This window comes from Camponotus vicinus, unplaced genomic scaffold (genome assembly GCF_025532165.1).
Source record: "Camponotus vicinus isolate PSW18456_S1 unplaced genomic scaffold, iyCamVici1.0 SCAF_2, whole genome shotgun sequence".
Lineage (NCBI taxonomy): Eukaryota > Metazoa > Arthropoda > Insecta > Hymenoptera > Formicidae > Camponotus > Camponotus vicinus.
Genome location: NW_028141956.1, coordinates 25,334,650 through 25,360,183, shown reverse-complemented (window position 1 = coordinate 25,360,183; position 25,534 = coordinate 25,334,650). Strand labels below are relative to the sequence as shown.

At 35.6% G+C, this 25,534-nt stretch overlaps 1 protein-coding gene and 1 long non-coding RNA gene across 9 annotated transcripts in view; one reads left to right on the top strand and one right to left on the bottom strand.

Annotated features, from left to right (window-relative positions):
* Positions 1-25,534, bottom strand: part of LOC145967216 (Krueppel-like factor 6) — a 325,474-nt gene that overhangs the window by 38,246 nt on the left and 261,694 nt on the right. For 4 of the 8 annotated variants that reach the window (XM_083091877.1, XM_083091876.1, XM_083091875.1 and 1 more), the window contains one exon: positions 16,405-16,476. The exons of the other annotated variants lie outside the window; for them this stretch is intronic. In XM_083091877.1, the coding sequence (XP_082948003.1) occupies positions 16,405-16,431 (27 nt within the window). In that variant the 5' untranslated portion in view covers positions 16,432-16,476. The remainder of the gene's footprint in view (positions 1-16,404; positions 16,477-25,534) is intronic. 8 annotated transcript variants of the gene reach the window in all.
* LOC145966921 (uncharacterized) overlaps positions 21,194-25,534 on the top strand; it is a 32,764-nt gene continuing 28,423 nt past the window's right edge. Inside the window, exon 1 of the long non-coding RNA XR_014437238.1 lies at positions 21,194-21,222. This is a non-coding gene — a long non-coding RNA (uncharacterized LOC145966921). The remainder of the gene's footprint in view (positions 21,223-25,534) is intronic.

Below are 25,534 nucleotides of genomic sequence, written 5' to 3'. Positions count from 1 at the left end.
GTAAATCTAGGTAATGAGGCATGACGAAATGCAGAACGTTACCTGACGAACTGTGATGCTGAGGACTGACGATTGGTTCTGATCTCGTCTCGTATTCACGGCAAATTCATTCGTTTAATCCGCGGTATTCGCCGTTATATTCACCTGTCTATAATAAAATATCGAATTTCCTACATCTGTATCTTTATGAGATTCACACAGTTGAAAAAATATTAAAGATATTAAACAATTTTTTAAAAATTTGAAAAATGTAGAGAATAATATTTCATATAGATTTTTTCGCGAAATAAACTTTATCATATTAAATGTTATGAAGGAAATTGAACGTACATATATAATTACACATTTAATATTAGCATACACACATATTTATACACATACAAGCACAATTATTTTTTTTAAGTCTTTCACAAGTCTTCTTATAAAATATTATAAAATATTATATATACTTTATATTAATATTCTTGGAAAAAATTGTATTTAAAATATATATTTGAATTTATTGTAATTATTATATATCGCTTAAATTTAAATTCATTATTCATATATATATGTCAAAGATTAAAAATTGTTTAAATTTTAAACATTGATACATATGTTGTAATTTCAATATTTAAGCGTACAATTATCAATTTTCTTCGTTTCTTGCAGCCGTCTAATTTTGACACTTTCTTAGGCTCTTTTTTCTCGTATCTTTCACACAATTAGAAACAATAATTGCGCGTCGGGAGCGCAATAGGGCCGCGCGCGCGCGCGTTGCCGTGAAATTTAATTCCCTGTCTCACAAAGTCCGCGACGTATTTCGTCTTCGCTTTTTAGATAGCGGAGAATATTAATCCGCCGTAAGGCTCGCCGCGAGAAAGAGAGAGAGAGAGAGAGAGAGTTAACATCCTGACGGTTCCTTGTAAAAATCGTTATTCCGCGTCGTTGAATCACGAGGATCCTGAGGAGGCCCCGGTAGCGTCGGCGGCAGCAGACATTATTAAATTACATTTAGAAGCGGCGGTAGAAAAGCATTGCGCTCGTAGAGGGGCAGAACGAAGGGAGGAAGGAAGACGCGGAGGAAAAGTGACGAAGAGATGGTAGGCGAAGAAGCTGCGATATGGAGCACGCGGGGGCTCCGCGGAGGGGAGTGCGCGATCGCGGCTGTATATATTAATTTGGCGCCGACAATACATATTCAAGTTGGAATTCATACGCTGTCAGAGGCAGCGCGGCTCAGTCGAGAGTGAATAGACAGACATTATGGATGTCGTACGGAAGCGGGAGAGTACCGGTAGCTTGTGAGGGAGGAGGTAGGGGAGAGGGGAGGACGAGACCCACCGGTTTCACGTACGCTTTGCGCCCGCAGGGAGCCGAGTGTGCGACACCGCCAGGTGAAGGCAAGAGGGGAGAGGAAGAGAGAGAGAGAGAATATACACACATGTACCACACACATAAATGTATATATATATAAAACAGAGAGGGGAAGAGGCCTGATAGAATGAACGGCGAGATTGGAAAGGGGAAGGCCCACGTCGCACGTTCCATGGGGACGTGACATCCTATTCGGGAACACGGGCTGCATGTAACGAGCGATTCCGAAACTTCTCATCCACCGTCCATTCGAGAAGAGTCGTTCGATTTCGAGAGATTCCGTGCCATACACGTACACTCGACTATCCGTTTGTCCGCGAGATTCAGTCAATCGTTAAAGATTGGTCGCGACAAACGCATCGGAGACGGCCAGGGAGAATGTCTATATGATGAGGGATATATGGGGGTATACATTTATATAATCTATCTAAAGTTTCAAGATAAAGGAAAGATAAAAATTAATTTAAAATTGTCTGAAAGGATTGTTCATTAAATTCTATTAAATCTGAGAAATTATGAATTTTATAGAATTTTGTGTAACCGGAAATATAAGCTTTTTGCTATATATAAATGTGTTATCAGTAGTAATGCAACTCGTTGGTCAGGCCACCAGACGTAGTTAAAGAGTGATTGTTCTCAAGTTGCTGCAAAAATAACTTCTAATGAGTTAGACAAAAGAAAATAAGAGAATGTAAGAGAATAAATGTGAAGTTAATTATTGTAATAATTATATCAAAAGAAATAAATCTTGTAATAAGAAATGAATTTTATAATAAATTTATAGAAAGATTCCACCGATTATTCTTATCTTTTTCATAAAAAATATCGATGACAATGATTTACAATGATTTATGTAATGAAACGCGATTGAATCAAGAGATTTGCAATTAGATATGAAATTAGATGATCAACGGGATATAAATAAACGTTGCATTAGCATAACAGATTCTATGCGAGTCATTTAACCGTTGGAATTCACCTATCATATATAACGGCGTGGTAGTACATCTAAGTGGATTCTAATTTATTTCAATTATACCGCTAATGCATGTTGCCATTTTGTAATTCAATGACGTTCTACTTTCGATGCGTTCGCCGATCGATCGTAATGCAAATCTCATTACCGCTGTGGTAGAAGGATAATGTTACGGAACTGTGTAAAGCAAACGATCGTTAGCAATTGCCATAATGCGGATAGAGCTGCAGTACAACTTTTTTTTTTGCGTGATATTTGAAGTTGATATGGATGATAGAAAAAAATGCTTTTTTCGTAGGACACACAGAAGATTATTGTTAAAATTTATATTTTTGGGAAGAAGCGATTTGTGAAACCAAAAAATGTGAAAAATCTGGTCCAGCTAGAGAATCTCCATCGATAGAGAAATGGTAATCGTAAAATGATATATTAAATATGTTTTGTAGATATTTATATTGCATAAAGAAAAGAGAAAGGATAAAATAAAACGTTAATATCAAAAATATTGTTTTTTTTTCATAAATATTTAAAATAATCGAAAAATATTTTCGAGATTGATGTTCGAGACTTATCATTTAAAGACGCATGAATAATTTATTTATTACTGAAAAATCATAAAACAAAGTTGCACCTCGTCAAAAAACATTAATCATGCTATTCTGTATATCTTATTCCGATGTTTTTCTTAGTATCTTATTATAATTATTTTATATTATATATTGTAAAATATGTACAGAGAGAATAATCATAAATAATAAAATTTTACGTTGCGTTTAGTGAAGAATAAAAAAAAGTTACATCATATTCACTGCGTGATTATCGCAAGAATCCGCGCGTACGATGGTCTTCAATAATTATAGATAACTATTAATAACTCATTACGGAATACTGTTGCAAGGTCACATATATGACCATATTAAAAATATCAATAAACTCTCACTTTCGCAAAAAAGCTGCTTTATTTCAGCATCGATTATTATTATAAAATATTATTATAATAAGCTATTTAAAAATTTACAGTATTATAAATTTATATTAAAGTTATATAAATTGAATTACAATTAAATTTATAATATTCATAATAAAAAAACAATACTCTTTTATGATTGCCATTTTTTTCTTTTGATCGACACGAGGTGTAGTGAAATTTTACTCATTTTCCCACGCTACCTTTTATTCTTCGTACATGTAATCCCGTTTGTAATTTTTACTTCGCTCCTCTTGCATCGGTCCCGCGTATTTTATCGACAACCATCATCGACGTTCAGGAAGAAGGAATCGAATTCGGTCTGCGAGCGACGAAAACGGGGCTAAGCGGGCTCGGTCGAGCGGAAGGAAAGAGAAGCCGCGATGGGCCCGGGGCCAACGTATATAGAGCGAAGCCGCGGATGTACGAGCGCGTAAATCACCGATGCGGGGACGCGAAGGGAGAGAGGAGGAAAACTTCGGGTCCGCTTGTGTAGCGGGCGGGCGACGAAGCCGGAGGCCATAACTTTAAGCCGCTTGACTTGCTCGACGACGTCGACGACGTCGTCGACGACGACGACGACGACGATGGCGAGAACCCCGACAGCGACGGAGAAGCCGCGCATCGAGTCGCGCGCGGCCGACTTTCCGGGATTCCGGTGTTCCATTTATACGAGGAGGAACGTGCGCGATACGGCACCCTCGCCCGTGCCAGAAGCGATTGTTTTATACGGACCAAACTAGGGAATACGTTACGACTCGCTTTAACTGAATACGGGACGCGCGCTTCAGGAGCGAGAAAGAGAGAGAGAGAGAGAGGGAGGGAAAATGTTTTTCCCCGACGACGCTGGGCAAGAAGGAAAATTGCCGCGGTCGCGCAATTTGTCGCGAGCGCGTTGTCACAGTTCTATGTTATACCTGTACATGAATGCAATATATGTAATCTCTCGGTGTAATAAATTTATTCGCGCACATCCCTCGCATACTGCGAGGACCAGGATGACATACGACCCGAGCGCGCTCCATGAAAGTTAGTTAAACAAAAAAAAATCCCACATCCTATAAAATAAAATTAGGAAATTTATCCCTTGTAAAAAATGAAATTATTATTTACTTACTGTTTGTATTAAAAATATTTTTTCGCGTTTAAAATGTATAGTTTCTCTATTTATTTAATTATTCATAAATATCTGTATTTATTTAATTATTGGTAAATATCAGTCGTATGTTTAAACGCGTTTGTTCAAATATAATTTTGTTTGCTGTAGAAAAAACGGATATTACGTGACATGAAGAATAAAAATATCCCTATGGAATCTTAAAGAGGCATATTGCGGTACATGTGTGATTCACTTTCTGCGTTCACACGCCGTTATGGGACGCGCGCGTGAAAGTATGTCTTACTAAATGCCATCGTCCAACAAATGATTATTTCATGACATCAACGTGAACTTTCATTCTCGAGGCAACCTTTTATTATCACGCGTGGAGCTTTTATGAAACCATGCATCTTGCGAGCATCACACTCATTATCCCCATTAATCTTGTTAATAAGAAACTACATCGAATATGGTTTGGTTTTGCAAAATTTATCGCATAAGACGTTTTAAAATTTTCTAGAAAGTATATAAAATATATTATTTATTGATTTGATTTTAAACTCGAAATTTTCTTTTTCTGCAAGAGCAAGTTGTGTAACTGATTTTATTTATAACTTGAATATTATATTCGTGATGACATAAATTTCCCTGCAAACAAAATTTCCGATACATGCAATTTTTTTAGCGACAAACATTTCTACAGATTTTCAAAATCTCTTTTTTTAATCTGTAAAATTCTATCCAAATAAATCAATATTTTTCTGATCTCGAATATCGAGAAATTATGCAATCGATCGGCATCATTCAAAAGCATGGGATCGGGATAATCTTGGCTAACCCTTTGAAAGGAAATTGATCTTTCCCGAAAACATTTCGAGAATCTCGTCATGGATGACATCGCAGTTATGTGTCAATGTGAAATGAAAACCGGAGAGACAGGTGATACGAAAAGCAGTGCAATTAACGAGAGTTTATAGAAAGTTTAAAGAGTGCTTTAACGATCATGGTGCACCGTACACGTTCATATTCAACGGTATAATTTTAATTAAAGTGTAATATGGTGCTCGACTCTCGACTATCTGGACTCCGACTAACTTAGGAGAAAATAAAACGTAATTAGACATGACACAAAGTGACAAAATAAATTTTCTTCATCTAATCTTTCTGCCTAAAATAATCAGATTAGAAAGAAATCTATAAATAAAAAATTACTGTTCAGAAAAATTGCAATATTAATACAAACAGTGCAAAATAAATACCAGAAACATTAAATACCAGAAATATTACATTAATAATTTACATATCATTGATATTCCAACAACACACGAGCGAAAAATTGACTTTCGAAATCCACATCTCTACAATGTTTTTAAACTGTAAAAGCGTAAAAATTACAAGCAATTATCTCATTTGTCTATCAAGACACTCTTTTAAAAAGTTTTTGTGAGATATTTTAATGAAGTGATGTTAAATTCTGGGCAGAAGATGATTAATCACGCATTCTTTTACACTTTATTGGACCCTCATACATACATTTCCGTCTTATCACTTTACACACAGAACGAGATATAACTATGGACTCGTTGCACAATTTATCGCGTTCGGGAAACGATCTCGCAGTAAAGGAAAAAATTGTTCCCGATAAGTCGACTAAAGCTGTCGAAGATAAACCGAGTAAATAAATCTTGCCGGTCGAACAACGCAACGCAACGCGTTGGCGCGGTCAGCATCGGTTAAGCGACATGGTCGGGCCATTTTTCCGCAGATAATTTATTTCATTAAAAAGTTGGGCGCACGATAACTTAAAGTTTCAACGTTTCGGCGTTGCTTTCTTTTATCTCTCTTTTTCTCTCGTCGGCTCGTTAACGACTCGGTTAACCCATTCGCCTCTTTCTCTTCTCGTCTATCCTCTTTTCAGGCCGATGCATAATTCAAGCTCTACGGTCGCCTGTAAAGGCAAAACGCGTATACCGATCGATCCCTCGACCGTGTCTGCTACGTCACTTCTAACGCACAGCGGTACCCGTTAATGATGATTTGTCGACCGAACCGGTGCGCGAATCACACCGACCGATACTTTTTTACGCTTCCACAATTCCGCAAGAAAGTTTAGCTCCGTGAAATTAAAATTCCATGCATAACATAATTATGGCTTTCAATTCGATACGTCCTGTCTCACGTCCGGTCCGCTACTCGCTTTCAGCTCCAGATGTAAGCAGAAATGTCACGCAAATATTTCTTAATAAACTTGCGTGAAGCAGTTGTTGCGTCATAACATCAACTAAGCTTCGAAACTATTATTTCCTAAATATTACAGAATATGATGTGAGTTGACGTGTTATGTTTTTGTCAACAAATTTCGAAACTCAAACATTCAATTATGCGAAAATTTTGCGGCAATTTCCGCCATCGGGCAAGATGATTACCAAGATGTATCAAACAGCTTGTCTAATCACAGTGCTCTATTACGGCGGTAGCTTCCTTCTTTTCGGTCTCTCTGCCCGCTCGTCCGACTAACGTTTTTATCCTCGCAAAAAAATTTCAATCTTCTCCCAAACCAAATGTTCTCGATAAATTTTTTTACAGTGCATACTCGACTCGCTTTCGAGAGTCCTTCGAGCAGGGCTCGTCCTGGGCGGATCTGATGTCCCCTAGTTCTCGATCTAAGCAGGTTTGGAGAGAGGCGACGAGATCCGAGGATGAGGCACAATGAGGAAGAGCACAAGGACGAGAGGAGAGGAGGAGGAGAGGGAGGAAGGACTGACTTTGTTGTTTGCAGGTTTACACGGCCAATCTCGCTTTGATGTCCCTCCCCCCCTTAGTCTCCGGGTCCCTTTCGATCTTCCGAACAACGACGCAACCCCCTTATAAGGGATACGCACTGGATGCGCAATGTGTGTCATGTACAAATACGTACATGACATGTACACGCTTCTACATCTGTGTATGCGTGAATATCATGCGTGCGAGAGATTGTTCTTGATTTATTCTTCAGATGGAAATTTAATAAGGGCATGCGTGTAATAATGTTAGTAATATCTTTACATCATGATGGTTATTTGCAAGCAAATATGGTGAACAACCAGAATAAAAATTCTTTGTATATCGAATCTCAGAATCCGTCCATAAAATCAATCACTTTAAAAATTTTGAGCACAAAACTTTATATTTTGAGTAACAAAAAATTAATGATTTTTTAAAAATAAGAACTGGAATTTTTTAATGCGCGTATACTTTATTTTACATCCATTATAAGCTATATCAATTATAAAAAGCTAATTAAACAATAAAGATTGAGTATATTATCATTTTAGAATATTTTTCTAGAAAGAAAGACACAAACGCATGTTTAATTCCAATTAACACATGCAGTTTAATTACTACGTTCTTTTCTTTCATTTGTGCAATGTTAGCTCGAAAACGAGTCGCGGCCGGCGATAAAATTCTCAATTAATTGAGAGCGACTCTGCGCTGAAATCTGGCGGCTTATATACTCTGTCCAGCTCGAGATACTTATTATTTTTAATTTTAACATCGTCTCTCGTCTTTCAGATATCGTGTACCACCAAATCGGTCGTCCGGATCGCAATCGCGAGCTCAGTTCATAAATTCAGTCGATCCACGACGGTGTTCGTGGCACGCAATCGAGAGGAACTCTCAAGGATTCAAGACGCTGGAAATGAAGGTAATTTCTCCGGATAGTTCTTTAGTTTGCGTGCCTCGAACACCTGCGACCTCGTATCGGCCAATCTTGCCTGCACGGTGTCCCGATATAAAACCGACCGCTTGCAACTCGCTTCATCCCGCTCCAAGTCGCTCTCTGGATTCTGCTGAGTGCGCGACAACCATCGGCCAGTTATCTCATCTCTTCGCAGGAGTGTCATATCGGATAATGTATGCTTCATGTTGCGAAGGATCGAGTAGTTTAATCAATTGATATTTTAAATAATGATCTCGACCAATAATAGATCGAAATATTTGAAAAAATTCTATTATATATATTTTGAGATTCTCTATCTAATTGTAAGATATTATTAAAAATTAATATTTAAGGAAATTTCGAAAACGAACCAAGTTAAAAATTATTAATTTTATTTTTATTTATTTAATTTTTTAAATTTCATTTATATTTATTAATTTTAATTTTAATAATTTATTTTCTTTTTTAAGAAAAATTTAAGTTGCGATATATTTAATATATCGGAATTTAAATTCTAAAAAAAAAAAATTTTTAAATATAGCACGAAATTAAATTTTTTTTCTCAAGAGTTGCGTAAATTATACACCACCTTTCGATTACAAAGTTATGCATGCTCGTATGCAACATATTATCAGACCGTAAGGAATTAGAGCGTTTACGCTCGCGTCCATCATTGTCGATACTCATCGGCTTTAATCGGGATTTTATGCGATCTGATGGGCGATGTCTTGCAAAATAGCGACCATTCGCCGCATTTATGTATCGTACCGATACATCGGTGCGGCAATAAAGTACGCGCGTGACCGGAAAACCGCAATGCGCCTCGTCGTGATCTTACAAACGGTATGTTGCGAAACGAGCGTAATCTCGTGCGTTTCCGCACGCGGATTTATCCGCAATTCTACGTTAATTCGGGATTTTATGCATTACGGTCAACGATATCAACGTCGCATGCAGGTACGACTCTCGAGATATTTTTGAAATTTACGCGACCGTATTCATTTAACAGATTTCAACGCCTCCTTTTTTAATTTGTCGCGTTGACATGCATCTTTGTTTTCGATAAAAAAAATTAATCTTTTGCACGATGCGAAAATATATATTTTTTTTACATTATGCGGAGAAATATTTTATATCAATATGTATGATTTGTAATATTTTCAGGCTACAAAAATAAGCACGCAGAAATTTTTTAACTATGGCATATCAGATTAATCAGAAATAATCAATTTGGGTATAAAGTTAAATTTTGATATAAAATTCATTATTTTTAAAAGGCGATTTAAATCCAATCCGAACATGTTTTTGATAAAAAAAAGAATTGATCTTTTGCACGACACAAAGACGTATTCTACAGAGAAAATACCTTATATTAATACATTACCTATTTTCATGGTTACTTAAATAAGAACAGTGAGATTAATTTTTTATCTCATTAATTTTATATCAGATTAATCCAAAATGATTTGAGTATAAAGTTAAATATAATTTAGTTTCAAGCAGCGATTTAAATTCAACCCGAGCGTACTTTGAATAGAAGAGGATTATGTTAAGAAGCGATGTGACGTATGATGTAATTTCTAAGAGACTAAACCCTGACCAGAGCTAAAAACGAGACTAGGAGGAGAATTACACACGTACATACACATGACACATGGACATATATATTATATACACCGAGATCGGTACAGTCTCCTCTTCACTTGTTGCGCTTTACGCACAAACACAAGGAAGTCATATCGTTCGCCGCGACACGACGTCTCGCAATTAATTGCCAACGTTACATTGTATCGTTCTTAATTTGCTCCTATCGCGAAAGTCCGAGACATTCCATTACAACGACTCATAAAATGTTGCTCTAATTTCCTATATCGGAGATTAGATAGTTTGCAATTAGCTTCAATGCTCATTAGGGATAGCTATTTCCTTGAGCGATATTTATCTAAAATACTCTGAGATTGTAATATGGCATTTACAATTACAAAAGTTGATTTACATATATTTATCAGCACACTTCCCTATAGTATATGTAGAGCGATGCTTTGAATATTTATTATAATAATAATTATTATTATACAATTATAATCATATATAATTATTAATTATTATTATCAATATAAACGCTTTATAGAAATTTATCAATATTGTAATAGCAATATTACATATATTTAGCAATGCAACATTTTGTAAATTGAATAATATCATTATCCTAACGTGTGCATGTGGAATTTCAATTGTGTCTATGATGTATTAACTTGAAACTTTACCGAAAATGATTAATAATTAATTAATAACCGTCGCAATTTCTTCCTCTCCTATGATTCTTTTAAGACGTCGGTATCGCTAAGAAAAAAGATCAGAATTTTATTCGCGATTCAGCGCAACTATCTATAATTTTCTATCAAACTCCCGCTATATCCAAGGAATCTCAGCTAACGATATCCATTCCGAGGCACGATCTCGTTACTTTCATTACCGTGCGAGGCTCGGCGTGATGCGCCCATATACGTAATACGCTTGCCGTGCGTCTCGTGAACGGGGATCTCCATAAAGATTTTTATGGCGACGTCCTGCGATCTTTCTCTTTTTCTTTCTCTCTTTCTCTCTTTTTCTCGACTCGCTCGTCGTCCCTGACCGCAACTCCTCGTTCCGCGCGGTAATATCGCCGAAGATTGTCGACACTCGTAAAAGCCGATGAACACCGGGCAACGTTTTGCGAGAGAACGCTAACATTATCTATCTGATATCTGCTTCGTTTGCGCGCGATTATACAGCTCGATCATTTAACGGTACGCGGGATTATTACGCGGCCGGACAGAGCGATCGTGAGAAACCCGATGCGGTGAATACATATACGTAGCTCGTTTGCGTCTGCCAGATTTGCGATGATAACGTATGTTGGAGATGCAATCACGGAGAGAAATCGATTATCATTGGATAGATTGAAACATCATTAAGAAAACGTATAATAGAAACAAAATTCAAGTTAAAGTAACTTGAAAAATGTCGTGATTAAGCAGAAAGAAAAATAATAGTGGAAAAAACACATTTAATATGAACAGTGATTTAAAAAAATAAAATTTTAGATTTTTAAAAATGTGATTTTTAAAAAACTGATAGAATTGCATGTAATATAAATCTTAATTCTTAGCAATGATTAAGATTTATATTTATATACACATTTATATTTATATACATATTTATATTTATATACATACAATTCTTTATCGGTTTTCTGCATTTTTAAAAATCTAAATTTTAATTTTTTTTAAATCACTGATAAATGTGTTTTTCCTGCTATTATTTTACTTTCTGCTTAATCATATGATTTTTCAAATTTTTGTATGTAATATAAATCTTAATTATTGCTAATCGTATATATTAATTAAATAGCATAGCTTATAAAATTGTCTTATTGCCTAATATTGTATGTAAAGCATTACGGCAAGTTATATTGGAGAAAGAAAATCTTACGAAGAAAATCTTCCGACATCGGGAAAGAGAGAGAGGAACGAGCGAGTAATGAATTACACCGAAAGTTGTCTAGTAAGTGAGCCCATTCGTGCATAATCGTGCAATTAGTTTGATTGCTCGGAGGTAAAGTTTTTTAATAACGCGTAGTCGTTCACGAAGTTTCGCAAGGCAAATACATTATGGAAACCCGCCGCGAGTCGTGCGAGTTAGTTACGCGGGAAAATCTTCGCGCGCCGTAAAGATTTTTACGGGTGCATCTTACGTGTCTCACTCGGGTACTCTGATGCTCGTTCGCCCGTCGACCCTGACCGCAACTTGCGCGGTAATAGGATCAAACATCGCAAAAGCTCGTAAACCTCGATGAACACCGTAGACCGTCAAACAAGGGCGGAAGAGAAACAACACGGTCAGGGCAAAATAACGGGGCTGAATACACGGATCCCGCGATAATTTATGCGATATCGTTTGTTTGTGACTTCATTAAGGTAACATATTTGACTATAAGACGCTTTAAATCTCTTAATAAGCACGAAACGTTGCAATATACGTACGTTTAGCACAAAAATTATCTCAAAAAGATGGCAAATTTTAAAATACATTTTAAATATTTAAATAATATATTAAAAGATATATTTATAAATAATCTCCTAATATTTTGCATTTAAACTTTTAATTTGAAAAATTGATATTTTACTCAAGTATTTCTTTAAATATTTAAATATTTAGATACATAACATATGTGTATAATCATACGTATATTTGCGAAAAAATGTGTAATTGTAATCTTACGTATTTAATTTTTAACAAAGTCTTAATTAAAATCTTCGCTTTTTTCTGAAACTTTATCTTGCTCGTTAAGTCTGCCATAAAACAATCCCTAGGTTTATAACTTTATAACCACTCTATACCGCGTGCGCGAGGTGCGAATATTTTCCGTTGATGCTATAAGCTGGTGTGAGTTGCCGCACGTAGAGTAACAATGCGAGATGCGGAAACTTTCGCGCGTAATCGTCGAATTTGCACATAAATCGGCGGAGGACGTCAAGCTTGCGATTTATTCCGCTTACCGGCAATTATTCACGCGCTTACGCGAGACGATGCGATGCGAGTTTTCCGGACAGAAATTAATTCCGTGATAGAAATCTGCGCGATTGGGAAAAAATTTTCACGGATTATTTTTATGACAGTCCTCCATTTTACGCCCATTTGTTCACGCGACAGTGTGTCTCGTGGTAACATGATCGCAAATCGCAAGCCATCGTAAAGCTCGACGTGCACCATCGGAGCTTAAACAGGAAGAGTCTTAAAAAGAGGAAGCTGAAATAAATTGACTCGAGATAAAAGGAAGACGATATACTTTGATATTTATGTTTCCAATTATTCAATTTAATTAACTGCCGCCATTAAACACTTGAGTCTTTATGATTGGCTATGGATACGTAACACTTGGGAATGTTTCTTCCGCAATCAATTGTAACTATAATTATTGCTTTCATGATGAAACTTTGTATTTCGCTAAAACTGTCTACGGAATTCTGTCTCGTCGTGTACAAATTTTACGAGGTGCTTTGATAAAAGTTGCGTAAAATTAAAAGTTTGAGTGTTTTTCGACAAATTTAAAATAAATTTTTTAATATTTATTTTAAGATTTAAAATAAATTTTATATTTATTTTAAATTCCACAGAATCTAAATTATCCAGAAATTAAATTGAATAAAAAAAAGATGTTTAATTGAATTTTTATTAAAAACAGAAAATTGTCTATACATCAATTGAAGGATACAATCTTCTGATAAGAAGAAAATACAAAATTGCGCAAATAAGCGGCATGATGATAGAATACAAAATTCTAATCAAATTATTACGACTATAATTATTATACAAGCATTATGTAATTAGAATTTAGAAATGTAGTTTGGAAACGCGCAATTTTTTGGAGTTTCCGCTATATAAATTAAAGAATTATGCGTAAGTTTAAATGAATTTAATGTCTTGTAATATCGAATATGCGCGTTATACATTTTTCAAGACATAATAAATTAAATATTTGCAATAAATTAAAAATTAATAAAATAATTTTAAATATGAAAAGTCCACTTAATTAAATTTTAAGTTGAATATAATTAGGAAAACATCTAATTTCATTTTCCTCAACATATATGTAAAACTATTTCGGAATTAATATGGAATTAATATATACTAAACGATTAATAACAACATGAGCATATATCATATTACAATAATTATAATCGAAAGACAACATGCGACGGACGGAATGCATTTCGCGTCCATATATTACAATAATTAACGTAACATAATTCGCATGACTGCTATTAATGTGAATATAATCTGTATTAAGCATCGACTCGTGCCCTTAAAAATTTACGAACATGATGTGTCTTATTAAAAAGAAAAAGAAGCGCGTCGAGTCCTTGCTCAGGACGCGATCGCTTTCGCGTTCCTTCAGTCGCTCGCGATCTGACTTTTTTTTTTAAACTTCGCGCACGTAAATCGCGACGAATTTAATACTCGTCTTAACGTCCGCGAGCGGAATGCAGATTTATGATGGCAATTTATTACACATTTTAAAGCCGATGACGTGGAAAACGCGAGGGAGGGGGGGAAAGGCGACGAGTTTCGAAGGCAACCGCGTTCTCCTACCGTGAGCGAAATCGCGAGAGATCGAAGGGGATTATCGCGTTAGCTCCTGCTATCCCGATCTACAGAGACATTCGATTCGATCGTCGAAGAAATCGCGTCTTCGATGAATGGCGGAGGAGAGAAGAGACGCATGATATAAAGCACGAGAAAGAGAGGAGAATTCTCGGCGCTGTTCGAGCGTACTATATCGCGGAATCGACGATTCGAGATCCTGTAACGGGGGGAAAGAGGAGAGACGATTCCGACAAGACGGAGGCAGGGTGGGACGGAGGGAACGGGGCGAAGTCGCGTATTAAAATCGGCATAAAACGTTATTATCCGCCGGCGTAATTCCGCGGTACCCCGGGTGGTAAGTCCCGGCGGGAGCCGCGGAATCGCAGTCGCCGGCATGGAAACTCCGAGTGAGGGAGGGTGAATTCCGTACCGAACTCGGAGATAATGCACTCTCCCATCCCCCTTTTTCCTCCCCGCCTCTCGACCGGTCTCGGCGATTTGCCCGTCTCCTTCGTCGCCGTGTTCCTTACCTACCTAGGGCCCAGAGAGCGAAGAATTCGATATCAAATTCTTTTAAGAACCTGCGAGCAGCCAAGGGAGGGCTGAGGATGCCGCGAGGAGAGCAGGAAGATATTGCCGCATTCCTATGGTACATAATGAGCTGTGAAATTTCGAGAAGGTCACCGTCAACGGTCCGCCATCGGCCGCAGGAATTATATTCCTCGAAAAGCTAACGCGTCGACGGAGCTGGGGAAATTTATATAAAAATGGCTGGAGAAACTTTCTTCTCTCGGCGAAAAATTAAGCGTACGTTTTATCGCATCTCAGCGTTTTCTAATTTATACGAAGGATGTAATCGCGAGATTTTATTCTTCACGAACGTAATGCACATGCAAAGGACACGGGAACATCCATGATGGTAAAAGACAACAGATTTTTACGCCGCTCGTAACGTCGACGTCTTCGATTTCCATAGACGCAAAATGACAATGGAAGATGATACTCGACATTCTTCCTCGCGAAGAATGGATAAATTCTCGATTCTCCGGGGATATAAACTGCGGAATAGCCGAGAGTCGTTTATAGACGTAGTATAAACAATTTGATATCGAGGCGATGAAATCCCATGTCGATTTCGAGAAATAAAGGCGAACGTCGATGACTAGACAACAACTGTCAAGAAAAGTACGAGAACGTGACATGACCAAAATGACGACATGTCCATCCGAACTTGACCTTGAACTCTTGCCATTTCTCTTTCCTTTCGAATGAAATTAATCAAAGCCGCAAAATTCGATCATAAATCATACGCGTTTTAACTCCACCCACTGATCGAGTGATCTAGCACCTGTACGTAAAGAGCTTCCCCAGCTGGCGAGAGCTCGTAAACCGTCTTCCAGAGACACGAACCACCGGGACGAACCACGCTACCCACCGGGATATCTCCCAGTGCTTACTCGAATGCCATAAACCATTTGGCCGATGAGTGCCTTTGAGACTTTGCTCTCACTATGAGCGCAAAAAGATGTGATATCGAATCTCGAGATCGCAGTTTAAAGCTTCACGTGCGAGATCAAACGGAGACAAAGTCGTCCCAATAAACATTTATTCGCAAAGAATAAATAATAATATAAAAAATAATTAATTTGACATTTAATTATTTTAGAGAGTATAAAAATATCAAAATCATTTTAAAATTATTTTTTTTCCTCAAGATATATTTTAATTCCTCCCATCTTTGCACAATAATTAATAAATAAAAATTTTATTTTAGTTTCTATTTTTTTTTCATATCTAAAATAGCGAGCTGATGTCACGAATGATTATCAACGACCAACATATGTTAGTCCATCCAATTTATTCTTATTACGAGCATTGTCGTGGTCCCCGAATTCATGTCCGAAATCGATTGCCGGATATGCAAAGACACAGATAAGTTTCTTCCGTAAAAGTATACGCACGTAGTTGCAGGCGATATGCATTATGCATGCCGCACCGGTCGCCGTTGATTGCGATTCGTACCGGGGCTACTGCCGATTTTACTTCCGCACGAAAAATTAGTATATTTTTAATGCATCGCCGAGCAAACCCGTCGCAGTAAGCTTGCGTTTCGCTCTGTCCAAAAAATGAAAGTTTCGTTACGCGTTCTCGACTTTCTTTCTTTTTTTTTCACTTACCACTAGCCTCTCAAAATCCCCCTTCATGATTTGTTACGTAAGAAAGGGAGTTTCAACGAGTTTTTCCATTACCTGCAACAGAAAGAGAATTCTTGGTTAATGTAAAATATTCAATGGCAGATAATATGGAATAAAATGGAGAGTTGACATAAAACGAGTTGCCATTGCTATATCGTTATATGTTTTACGCTAGGAAGGTTTTCAATCATCGGAAAAGATTGCAGATATTATTTTAATATTATTCATATAGAAAATAAGTGTTGGAGGTATTTGACTTATATTTTTTCTTAGATACTTAAATTAATAAATAACTTGTATTTCAAAATTTTTATTTTTACATGGATAATAATTTTTTATAATTGTCAAACTTTTCATAACGAATTTTAATGTTAAAATGATCAAAAAGGCAAACTTGATTTCACGATAAATACAATGAAAAAATATCGAAGATTGCATCAATATCAGTTAGTGTTAAATACTTCAATATTCTGTCGATGCCTATACAAACCATAGTGCCAAAATCTGGAAAGGGATGGCAAATCGTTATCCCGAGTTAATTAAACCAGGTTGTTAGTGCAACTCAATCCTGGCATTAATGTACATAATAGGTAACGGAAACGCGCTGCATTTCACCTGATCACCCAATCTATTTCAGTCCCATCACGTTGTTTAAACGCAAGCTTAATTTTAGTGGAACGACATGCGTAGGACAGAGCATCTTTCATTATTTCGAGCAAACCAGCAGCCGTTTCGTCGCAATCGCGACTGTAATTCTTGTGCAATTATTTGTTTTATCTGTTAACACTGCCTACACGACAGCGTATCTGTAGGTTGTCGGTGTACAGGGGCTACGTAATAATTCATCTTACGACTTTTCATTCAAAGTTGAAACAAGTATCGCGAAAGCGGGTGGAAAGTAGTTGCGGAGGGGATTGTTTCGCTTTGCAATCGTCGATTTCGATGCATTCAATATGCACGGGATTTATGCAACTTCAATTATGCTCGTCGAGGCTATTTCTCGATGTCTCGTTGTTTATTAAACCTTTCTATATTCGTTTTCTTCAAGTTGCACTTCCTCCCTCGCACCCTCAGCACGATGCTTTATACCTTTTACGCCAGCATCATCTGCTTCCCATCTTCCATCTGTCTTCCTCTTTCCCCAGCACTTTTGGTTTCTCGCTTCGGCTCTCACGTTTATCTCATTCCGCGCTTCCACCACCCCTCTCGCAGCAACCCTCGCCGTCGACATCAACAAACATCTTGATTATACCGTGAAAGCCGCCTCGAACGAGTCCTGACTAGAAGCTGGAAGACTCGCCCATCGGTGCCGCCGAGAGGTTCCGCTCTTTCCTTTCTTCCTTCCTTCCCTTCCCTCGCGTGCTTCTCCTAACTTCGCTCTCGAGCTTCACTCCCTTTTTCACTCCGCGGCCGCCCTTCCTTTTCGTTCGCCTCTGTCTCCCTCAACCTTCGTAACGATGGAGAGCATACGAACACTGGAAGCCGCCTGGTAGTCTGGTAGTATTTGCATGCGAAATTAATGCCTTTCTATTTCGGTCCGAATTAAATGCAAGTTTGCATAAAGAAACGGCGATTTATTCGTTTATTCTTTGGGGATGAATAGGAAGGGGTAGAAGCGGCGACTGAGGGAAACGACGAACCAACCCCACCGCGACCCTCTATCCACCCGAATCGAGTCCTCCAAACACCCTCGCAATCAAAACGAACGGCACAGTCGTTCCTTTCGTCTTTCTTCCCTCCGATTGCGTCCTTCTTCTTTCGTTCTGTCGTATCTCTCGAAGAGGAGAAAGAAACCGACAAAGGGGGGAAGGGGGAAAGTAAAGAGACTCGAGGGCGCGGATGTACGGCACCTGCCCGCGTTTATATCATTTTATTCCGGGCATCCTCCGCCAATGGACTGGCGACGATCAAACGACGACTTTGTAAACGACGTTAGATCTCTTTCTTGTTACACTTCGACTAACTCCTTGTGCCGGGATCGGGTTGATGTATCATTCAAACATGAAGCAGATTATTCATCGTAGAAACAATTTAAGTAATTCCGGGGAAAGCTTGAAGAAAAAACAAGATCGATAAGAAAAGAAGACAATGTGAATTTCGAAAATTCTAATTAATTCAACGAAACAGAAAATTTAAGTATAAATTGTAAAATATATATTTTATTACAAATGGTATAAGTTTCATTAATAATAATTGACAAGTACTATGATCAATTTTTAAATTAATTTCCTCTCAAGCTTTATTTATAAAATAAGGCTGTGTGACATGAGTAAAGTACTTACTATTAGATCTCGACGAAATATTACATATTATATTGAATTCTACTTAAATTAATTAATTCTATTTAAAATTATTATGCATAGAAAATTTATTTCACTGACGCAACATTCGATGTGTTGAAGTGTCTTAGCTGGGTATTTTATAAGTTTAATAAAAATTAGAATAGTATTTTATACACACACAAACAACAGGGGGAAAAAGGGAGAAAAAGGTTGATGATGGTCGTTGAGCGTTGCATACACGCGACCAAAAAACGACCTGCGAGTATACCTAAGCGCAACTACTAGCAATATATTACAAGACCTCGTTACTTTTGTTTCGTTTTCCATCGTTAGCGCACGTATATGCATACCCACACTAACTCAAGATGGCACATTTAGGATAACAGTGTGCGAAAGCACAACTTTTCTTCCTTAAATCGCTACAAAAAAAAAGCAACAGTTTTCTAATGAAGCGTAGAATAATAGATGAAAATTCCTAGTGGAATTTTCTAATTGTCTCTATAATCTGATATCTGATATTTGATACAGAAAAGTACACCTAAAAATTAAATTAATTTATATCATATTACTATACTGTTTATTAAAAAAATATCCAAAAAAAGAGATACAAATTTTTCTATAAAACATATATACGTATATAATAAATGATGAATGAAATGGCCTCTTGTTTTTATAATATGACTGATAAAAATTATTTATATTTTTATTTGAAGAAAGATATACATGTATAAAAGAGAGAGAGAAAGAGGGAGAGAGACAGAAGGAGAGAGGTTATTTTTTAAATTATTTTTTCAATTTTTAAAGAATTTTCACGATCGAATATATTGTTGCCGAATTGTGATTTTTTTAAGCAAATATAATAATCAAGAGATATAATAGTGCAGTGAATATCAATGAACATAAGCATTCTTTTTAAAATTAATAAAATTTTAAAAAATTATCTTAAAAAAATGTTAAAAATATTAATAATATTAACATTTCACGCTCGTTCGCTTTTTATAATCATCCGTATTTATTTGCACGCAATCATTTTGTCATTTATGTGTGTATCGTCATATTATATTTTAAAGTGCGAAAGAACTGGGAGATATTAAACGAATAAAAAAAAATTATCAATGATTAATTCATATTTGCGATTAACAACTCATAAGGATCGCGAAACGCTACATTATTTGCAGAAGCAGATATTTCACTTTCAATATAAAGTAGAGATCGAAGTGACAAGGAATGAGAATCATAAATTGTTTCATTATAATAATTATTTTAAGACGATAATTATTTTAAATACGTTGAATTTAAATATCCCGTTTCACTTCATTAATATCGATACACATATTTATTAACCATTAATTTACTCCACTATTAATATTAATTAATAATCAATCTGAAATTCAGGGAATATTCAGGATGATACGCATTCATGATTTTTAATATTTCGATATTACACACAAGTGTTTTCATAAATATTACGTGGCGACGCGTAATTAATTGTCACGGGGTATATGCTCAGGTATGCGACGTAGAACACGTCATTGTTTACATCACCGTGACCGGTGGCCTTGACATAAGCGTCGCGAGAGTCGAACGTGTAGACAGCGGCCCGAGCTGCTCCCTGTGTCGTCGTATTATCTTTCGAAATACGATCGTTCCTTGTAACGTGATCGACTTGTGTCTTACAACAACTTTACTATTTCGCATCGTAACGTGTAAGCAGAGTGTATAAATTCAAATTAAAGTTAAATATCCGCGCATTCGCGAATACATAAAAGAGAGTAGGTTAGGTTACGTTAAAGTTGGCCTATTCGCGCGATTTTGATCGAAGGGCTGTCGCAAAATACGCGTTTTGACAAATTATAACAATGTGCAAGTGAGCTTGTCATAAATAAAAAAAAAGGAATTAATAACGATTGTTCTTTCTAATTAAATGCGCCGCGATTTGACTTAAGTCGATTTGTATTGTATTGTATTGTCGCGATGTTTGGTTAGTGATTGAAAAATGCGGGAAGTTTAATATTGTAATAGTATGTTAGTCGAATTAATTACTAAAATGTATAAACCGGCAGAAAATATGTATATAATCAAAATATGATGTGCAAACGTAATAGATTTCCAAAGCATAAATCTCTCGCGAAATACATGTATTATTGATAAATAATCTGGATATATCATATCTCTATTACACGAGTCAAATAACCATTATCGCGATACTCTTATAGATTATTCATCGGGGGAATTAATCAATTGCACAAGCTGATAATCGCTAATTGTAAAGGATTGCCCGAAAATAATGCGTGAAATTAACCTCATTTTTCGTTTGTCGAGTAAATCGTAATTTTTGCTCGCATTGTTTTTTGTATCAAAATACCGTGTAATCATTGTTTCCCGGTAATTAGTGCGCGAACGATCGTGATTAATTTTATTTTCGCGAGTGAATATTGTGTGAGTGCGACGCAGAAGCAACAAAGGATAAAAGGCCCAAAGAGGGAAGGAGAGACCTGGAGTGACGAGCGATCTTGAAGTGAGTAATTTTTTTTTTATATAACTAATATTTATATAACTTATTTCACATGTATTTACATTAGTTGTAAAATTAATTATTTATTTCCATGATAGTGATTTATTTCCTACATATTTTATAGCCATATAATGCATATAAAATATTTCAATGAATATAAAATAATTATTTTAAAAATTATTATTTAAATGCAATAAAATAATTAATTAAAATTTAATTTATATTTATTATAAAATAATTTATTAAATTGTTATTTATTATTTTTAATTTATTATAAAATAATTAATTAATTGCTATCAAACGTTCAGGTAGAGCATAAATATCTATCGATAAAAGATTATCTTCGTGTCTTAAATTCGTTGAAAATAATTTCCTATAAACGAGGAAAGCGAGTATACAATTACTTTCCTGCAGAAGAGAGTCCGTCTTTCTCGGAAACCAACCATTCCCTATTCTCGACGTGACTTATCTTTGCTCGTAATATCGTTACGGTTACTCATCATCCTTAATGCACGTTTGGCAGACATCGCCGTACGCGAGGTAACTATTCGGAGAAAGTATAGTCAAAGAACGTCCCTCGGTAGTTAATCGCCCCCGCGAATTACATTTCATGGGTTCAAAAGAATTTTATGGCTATTCTTACCGAAAGCGCCACGGGGAGGTAAAACTTGGAGAGGATTCTTAAACCAACTGCATCTTACATAGATAGCTCGGTTAAGCAATTTATTTACATTAGCCCTACATACTCGAACGTTTTATGAAAAATGCAATCTTAAATTAATGTTCATCGCTTCGAAGTTTCATGACTTAGCATGTCGGTTTTAGATAAGAGAAAAATTTGTTCTCATACACGAGAAAGAATTTTTTATACAAAATCCATGTGTTCGATTTTATTTTTTTTTCTATTACTTATACAAAAATAATTGATTGTGATAATAATATTACAAAATCTATTCTCATACGAATTCGAATCAGGCTAGGAAAATCTAATGAATGGAAAAAACCATGATAAATTCCATTTTTTATTATTCTGGATTTTATTCAATGAAATAAACTGGCAAAAATTGTAAAAATAATTAATATGTAATCCTAAAATATATTTATATAACTTTAAACAAAAAAGATATTTTTACTTTAAATTATACTAATCTATACTAATTATCGATTAAGAAAATGAAATCAATATAAAGTCTTTTTTTAATTCAAATTGATATGTAAAATTTTTTAAATAAAAACTGGAAATATAAATGTTACCAAATTTTATATTAATTTTTAATATAACAGAAAAGAAAAATATACAATAATAAGAAAAATATACAATAATAACAGAATTAAAAATTTTTAAGAATATAAATATAGTCTTATCTTTCAATAAAAAACGAATTTATTTGTTATTTATTCATTCCTAATCTGTGTATTTAATTTTTGGATAAAGCTTAAATTAGGAAACATTCTCTGAATTAATGAATATCAATAAAAAAAAATTTCTATTTATTTTAATAAAAATTTTTAGTAGAAAAGATCAGTTTTTGTCGGTTTGCTCGAGAAATACGGATTTTTACCATTGATATGGATTTTACTCGAAAAATGTGGAATTTTGCCAACCCTGATTAGGATCAAAGTAAATTTTCTCTTTCAATCAAACTTCACAAGCTCAATTCTGCAAAGTGGAAAATTTCAGGAAATTCTTCCTGGATATTTACTTCCCGCAAAAGTATCATTTATCGCTCGAATGATTTAAGTTTTAATAATTCCGAGTCGGTCGGTAAACTGTGCCTACAACGCGTGCCATCGGGGCGACGGTCCAAATTGCAAAAATAAAAGACCAACATTCCACCGGCGCTCGTAATCCGCGGTCGTTATCGTTGCAGTTACGCATCCGTTCTGCGTGACCGATTTTTATTACCGCACGTGCATACTATTATGTAATAACGTGTCGATGAGTACAAGTAAGGCTACGGCAAAGATCAGAGAGAGTTTCGAGATACGATCAATTGCCAATCAACTTATCGCTGTTTATAACTGCCTATTATGCTCCTGTTGAGATTATTTATAGAATGCTCTGATTGAAACCGGATTTAAATATTGTAGTAAATTATAGTTTACGCACTGATAAAAATGATAGAAACTAGTATTTTCCGGTAAAAACTGGTCTTTTCTATTAAAAATGTTAAAATATTGTAAATAGAAAATCTTTTTATTGATATTCATCTATTGAGACAATATTTTTTAATTTATGATTTATTCAAAATCCACAATAGATTAGGAATTGATCTAACAAATAAATTAGTTTTTATTTTAGAAGATGTTGAAAATAGTAAAACTATATCTATATTGGTAAAAATTTTTTTTATTCTGTTACTATTGCATTTTTCTTATTAAAGTAAAAATATAAAATTTAATAACATTTATATCTCCAAAATTTTTGTTTAAAAAATTTTACATATCAATTTAAATTAAAAAAGGCTAGTATTATATTGATTTCATTTTCTTAATCTATAATGATTAATATTTATTAATAATTAATATAATTATAAATAATATAATTTATTAATTAAAGTGTAAAATATATTTTCGCATAAAGTTATATAAATATATTTAAAAATAGTGTCACATTTTGTCAGTTTATTCTCGAATTGAATGAAATTCGAGACAGTAAAAAAAATCAGAATTTATACCATGATTTTTTCCACTCGCTGATCTTTTCCGATTAATCCAGATTTACAAAGAAAATACGTAAAAATATTTATCATGATACCTTTCTGAAAGTTCTGTAATAGTTATTTACTGTTCGTGCCGATTCGTGAGTACCAACTTTAGCTAAGTCCAGACAGATTATTACGTTTCTCTCCTCATCGACACTGGTCGTAAGGCATTCGAATATAAAGTTATCTCGACGTACTGACTTATGCACGCACATGCACGTGCATTATTGCAACACTCGCGCAAAGACCCCTGGCGTGATCGGAAAATACAGGCCTCCGCGTTTGCAAATTGAACAGCTGATACACTCGAGCCCATAGGCGTGTGTGCAGGTGCAAAACGCTGTCCGCGTGTGCACTTTCTTAGGAGCGATAGATCTATTTATATAACTTATGACGAGGGGGAGACTACTTTACTCTGACTTAGTTTAGAAGTTGCGTGCCGGATATATTTACAGACTCGGCTAATCGTTCCTTGGAATTTTATCACTGCGACTCGCTCTGGAACCAAGTCTGCGGAAACGGGCTTTAAACATTTATGACGCAGATGTACCCAATGAAGAGCGTATATAATCCCGCAATTCTCTTGTTTAAAAACTCGCAAAGTCGAGCGATAACTCGAGAGATAATGGAGATTTTTTAATTCCATTCGTTATAAACTTTTGTATCAAACGCAGATTCCATAATCCCTATAATCTGACAATATCACTGGAATAAATTATTTTTAAAAATTCATTTTATATTCCTGGCGACGGAGCAACAATTATACAGGCATGTTGCATATCAATTTACATATTGATCGATAAGTACCTGCCAAGTTAACTTAGAATGGCACCAACATTGTCTCGACGAAGTTACAGCAGATCTGTGTCTTTATACCTCATTTGGCCGGTGATATCCACGTCGCCAGGATATACGCAAGTATGCATGACGCACAGACGTACACATCTGGCAGGTCGACGTATGCAAACTATACGCTGTATCGATACCATATTCTGTCAACCACACGTACGCTACCACACGCGCAGCTGCCAATGCACGTCTGGCAGCGATGATCCGGTAACGTTCGCTATTCATGAGAGCCTTATTAGCGGTAACGGACGTGCGTGCACGCATTAAGACATAGATTTGGCGAGTCGTTAGCAACCTCGGGATTCGCGAATGGTATTGACACACGTACACCGGAAATTCGACGTCTTCCGATACCAAAGACACCAAAGTAATTTATGTCAAAATGCATTAATTAATTAAATTGAAATGCATTAATTAAATTGAAACGAAAATTGATTTAATCTACTAAAATTGCAAAGACACATTTATTTTTTAATTTAAGATTATTTATTTAAGACTTTACATATTTCAATATGAACATGTATATTTTTTACTGGTATCAGAACTTGACCATCTAATTTCTATCATTTGACAAAATCATCTAGATAATTTTATAGCAAGACCAAACACATATGGTGTATTTTACCTCGTGATTTTTAATTTAATGTCATTTCATGTCAATATATAAATTAATTACTTAACCGAGATTCCTGTCGATCGACTCGATGTACATACATGTGTTTCTTCGAGCACGTGTAAGTCTTCGTAGAGAGAAGATACGT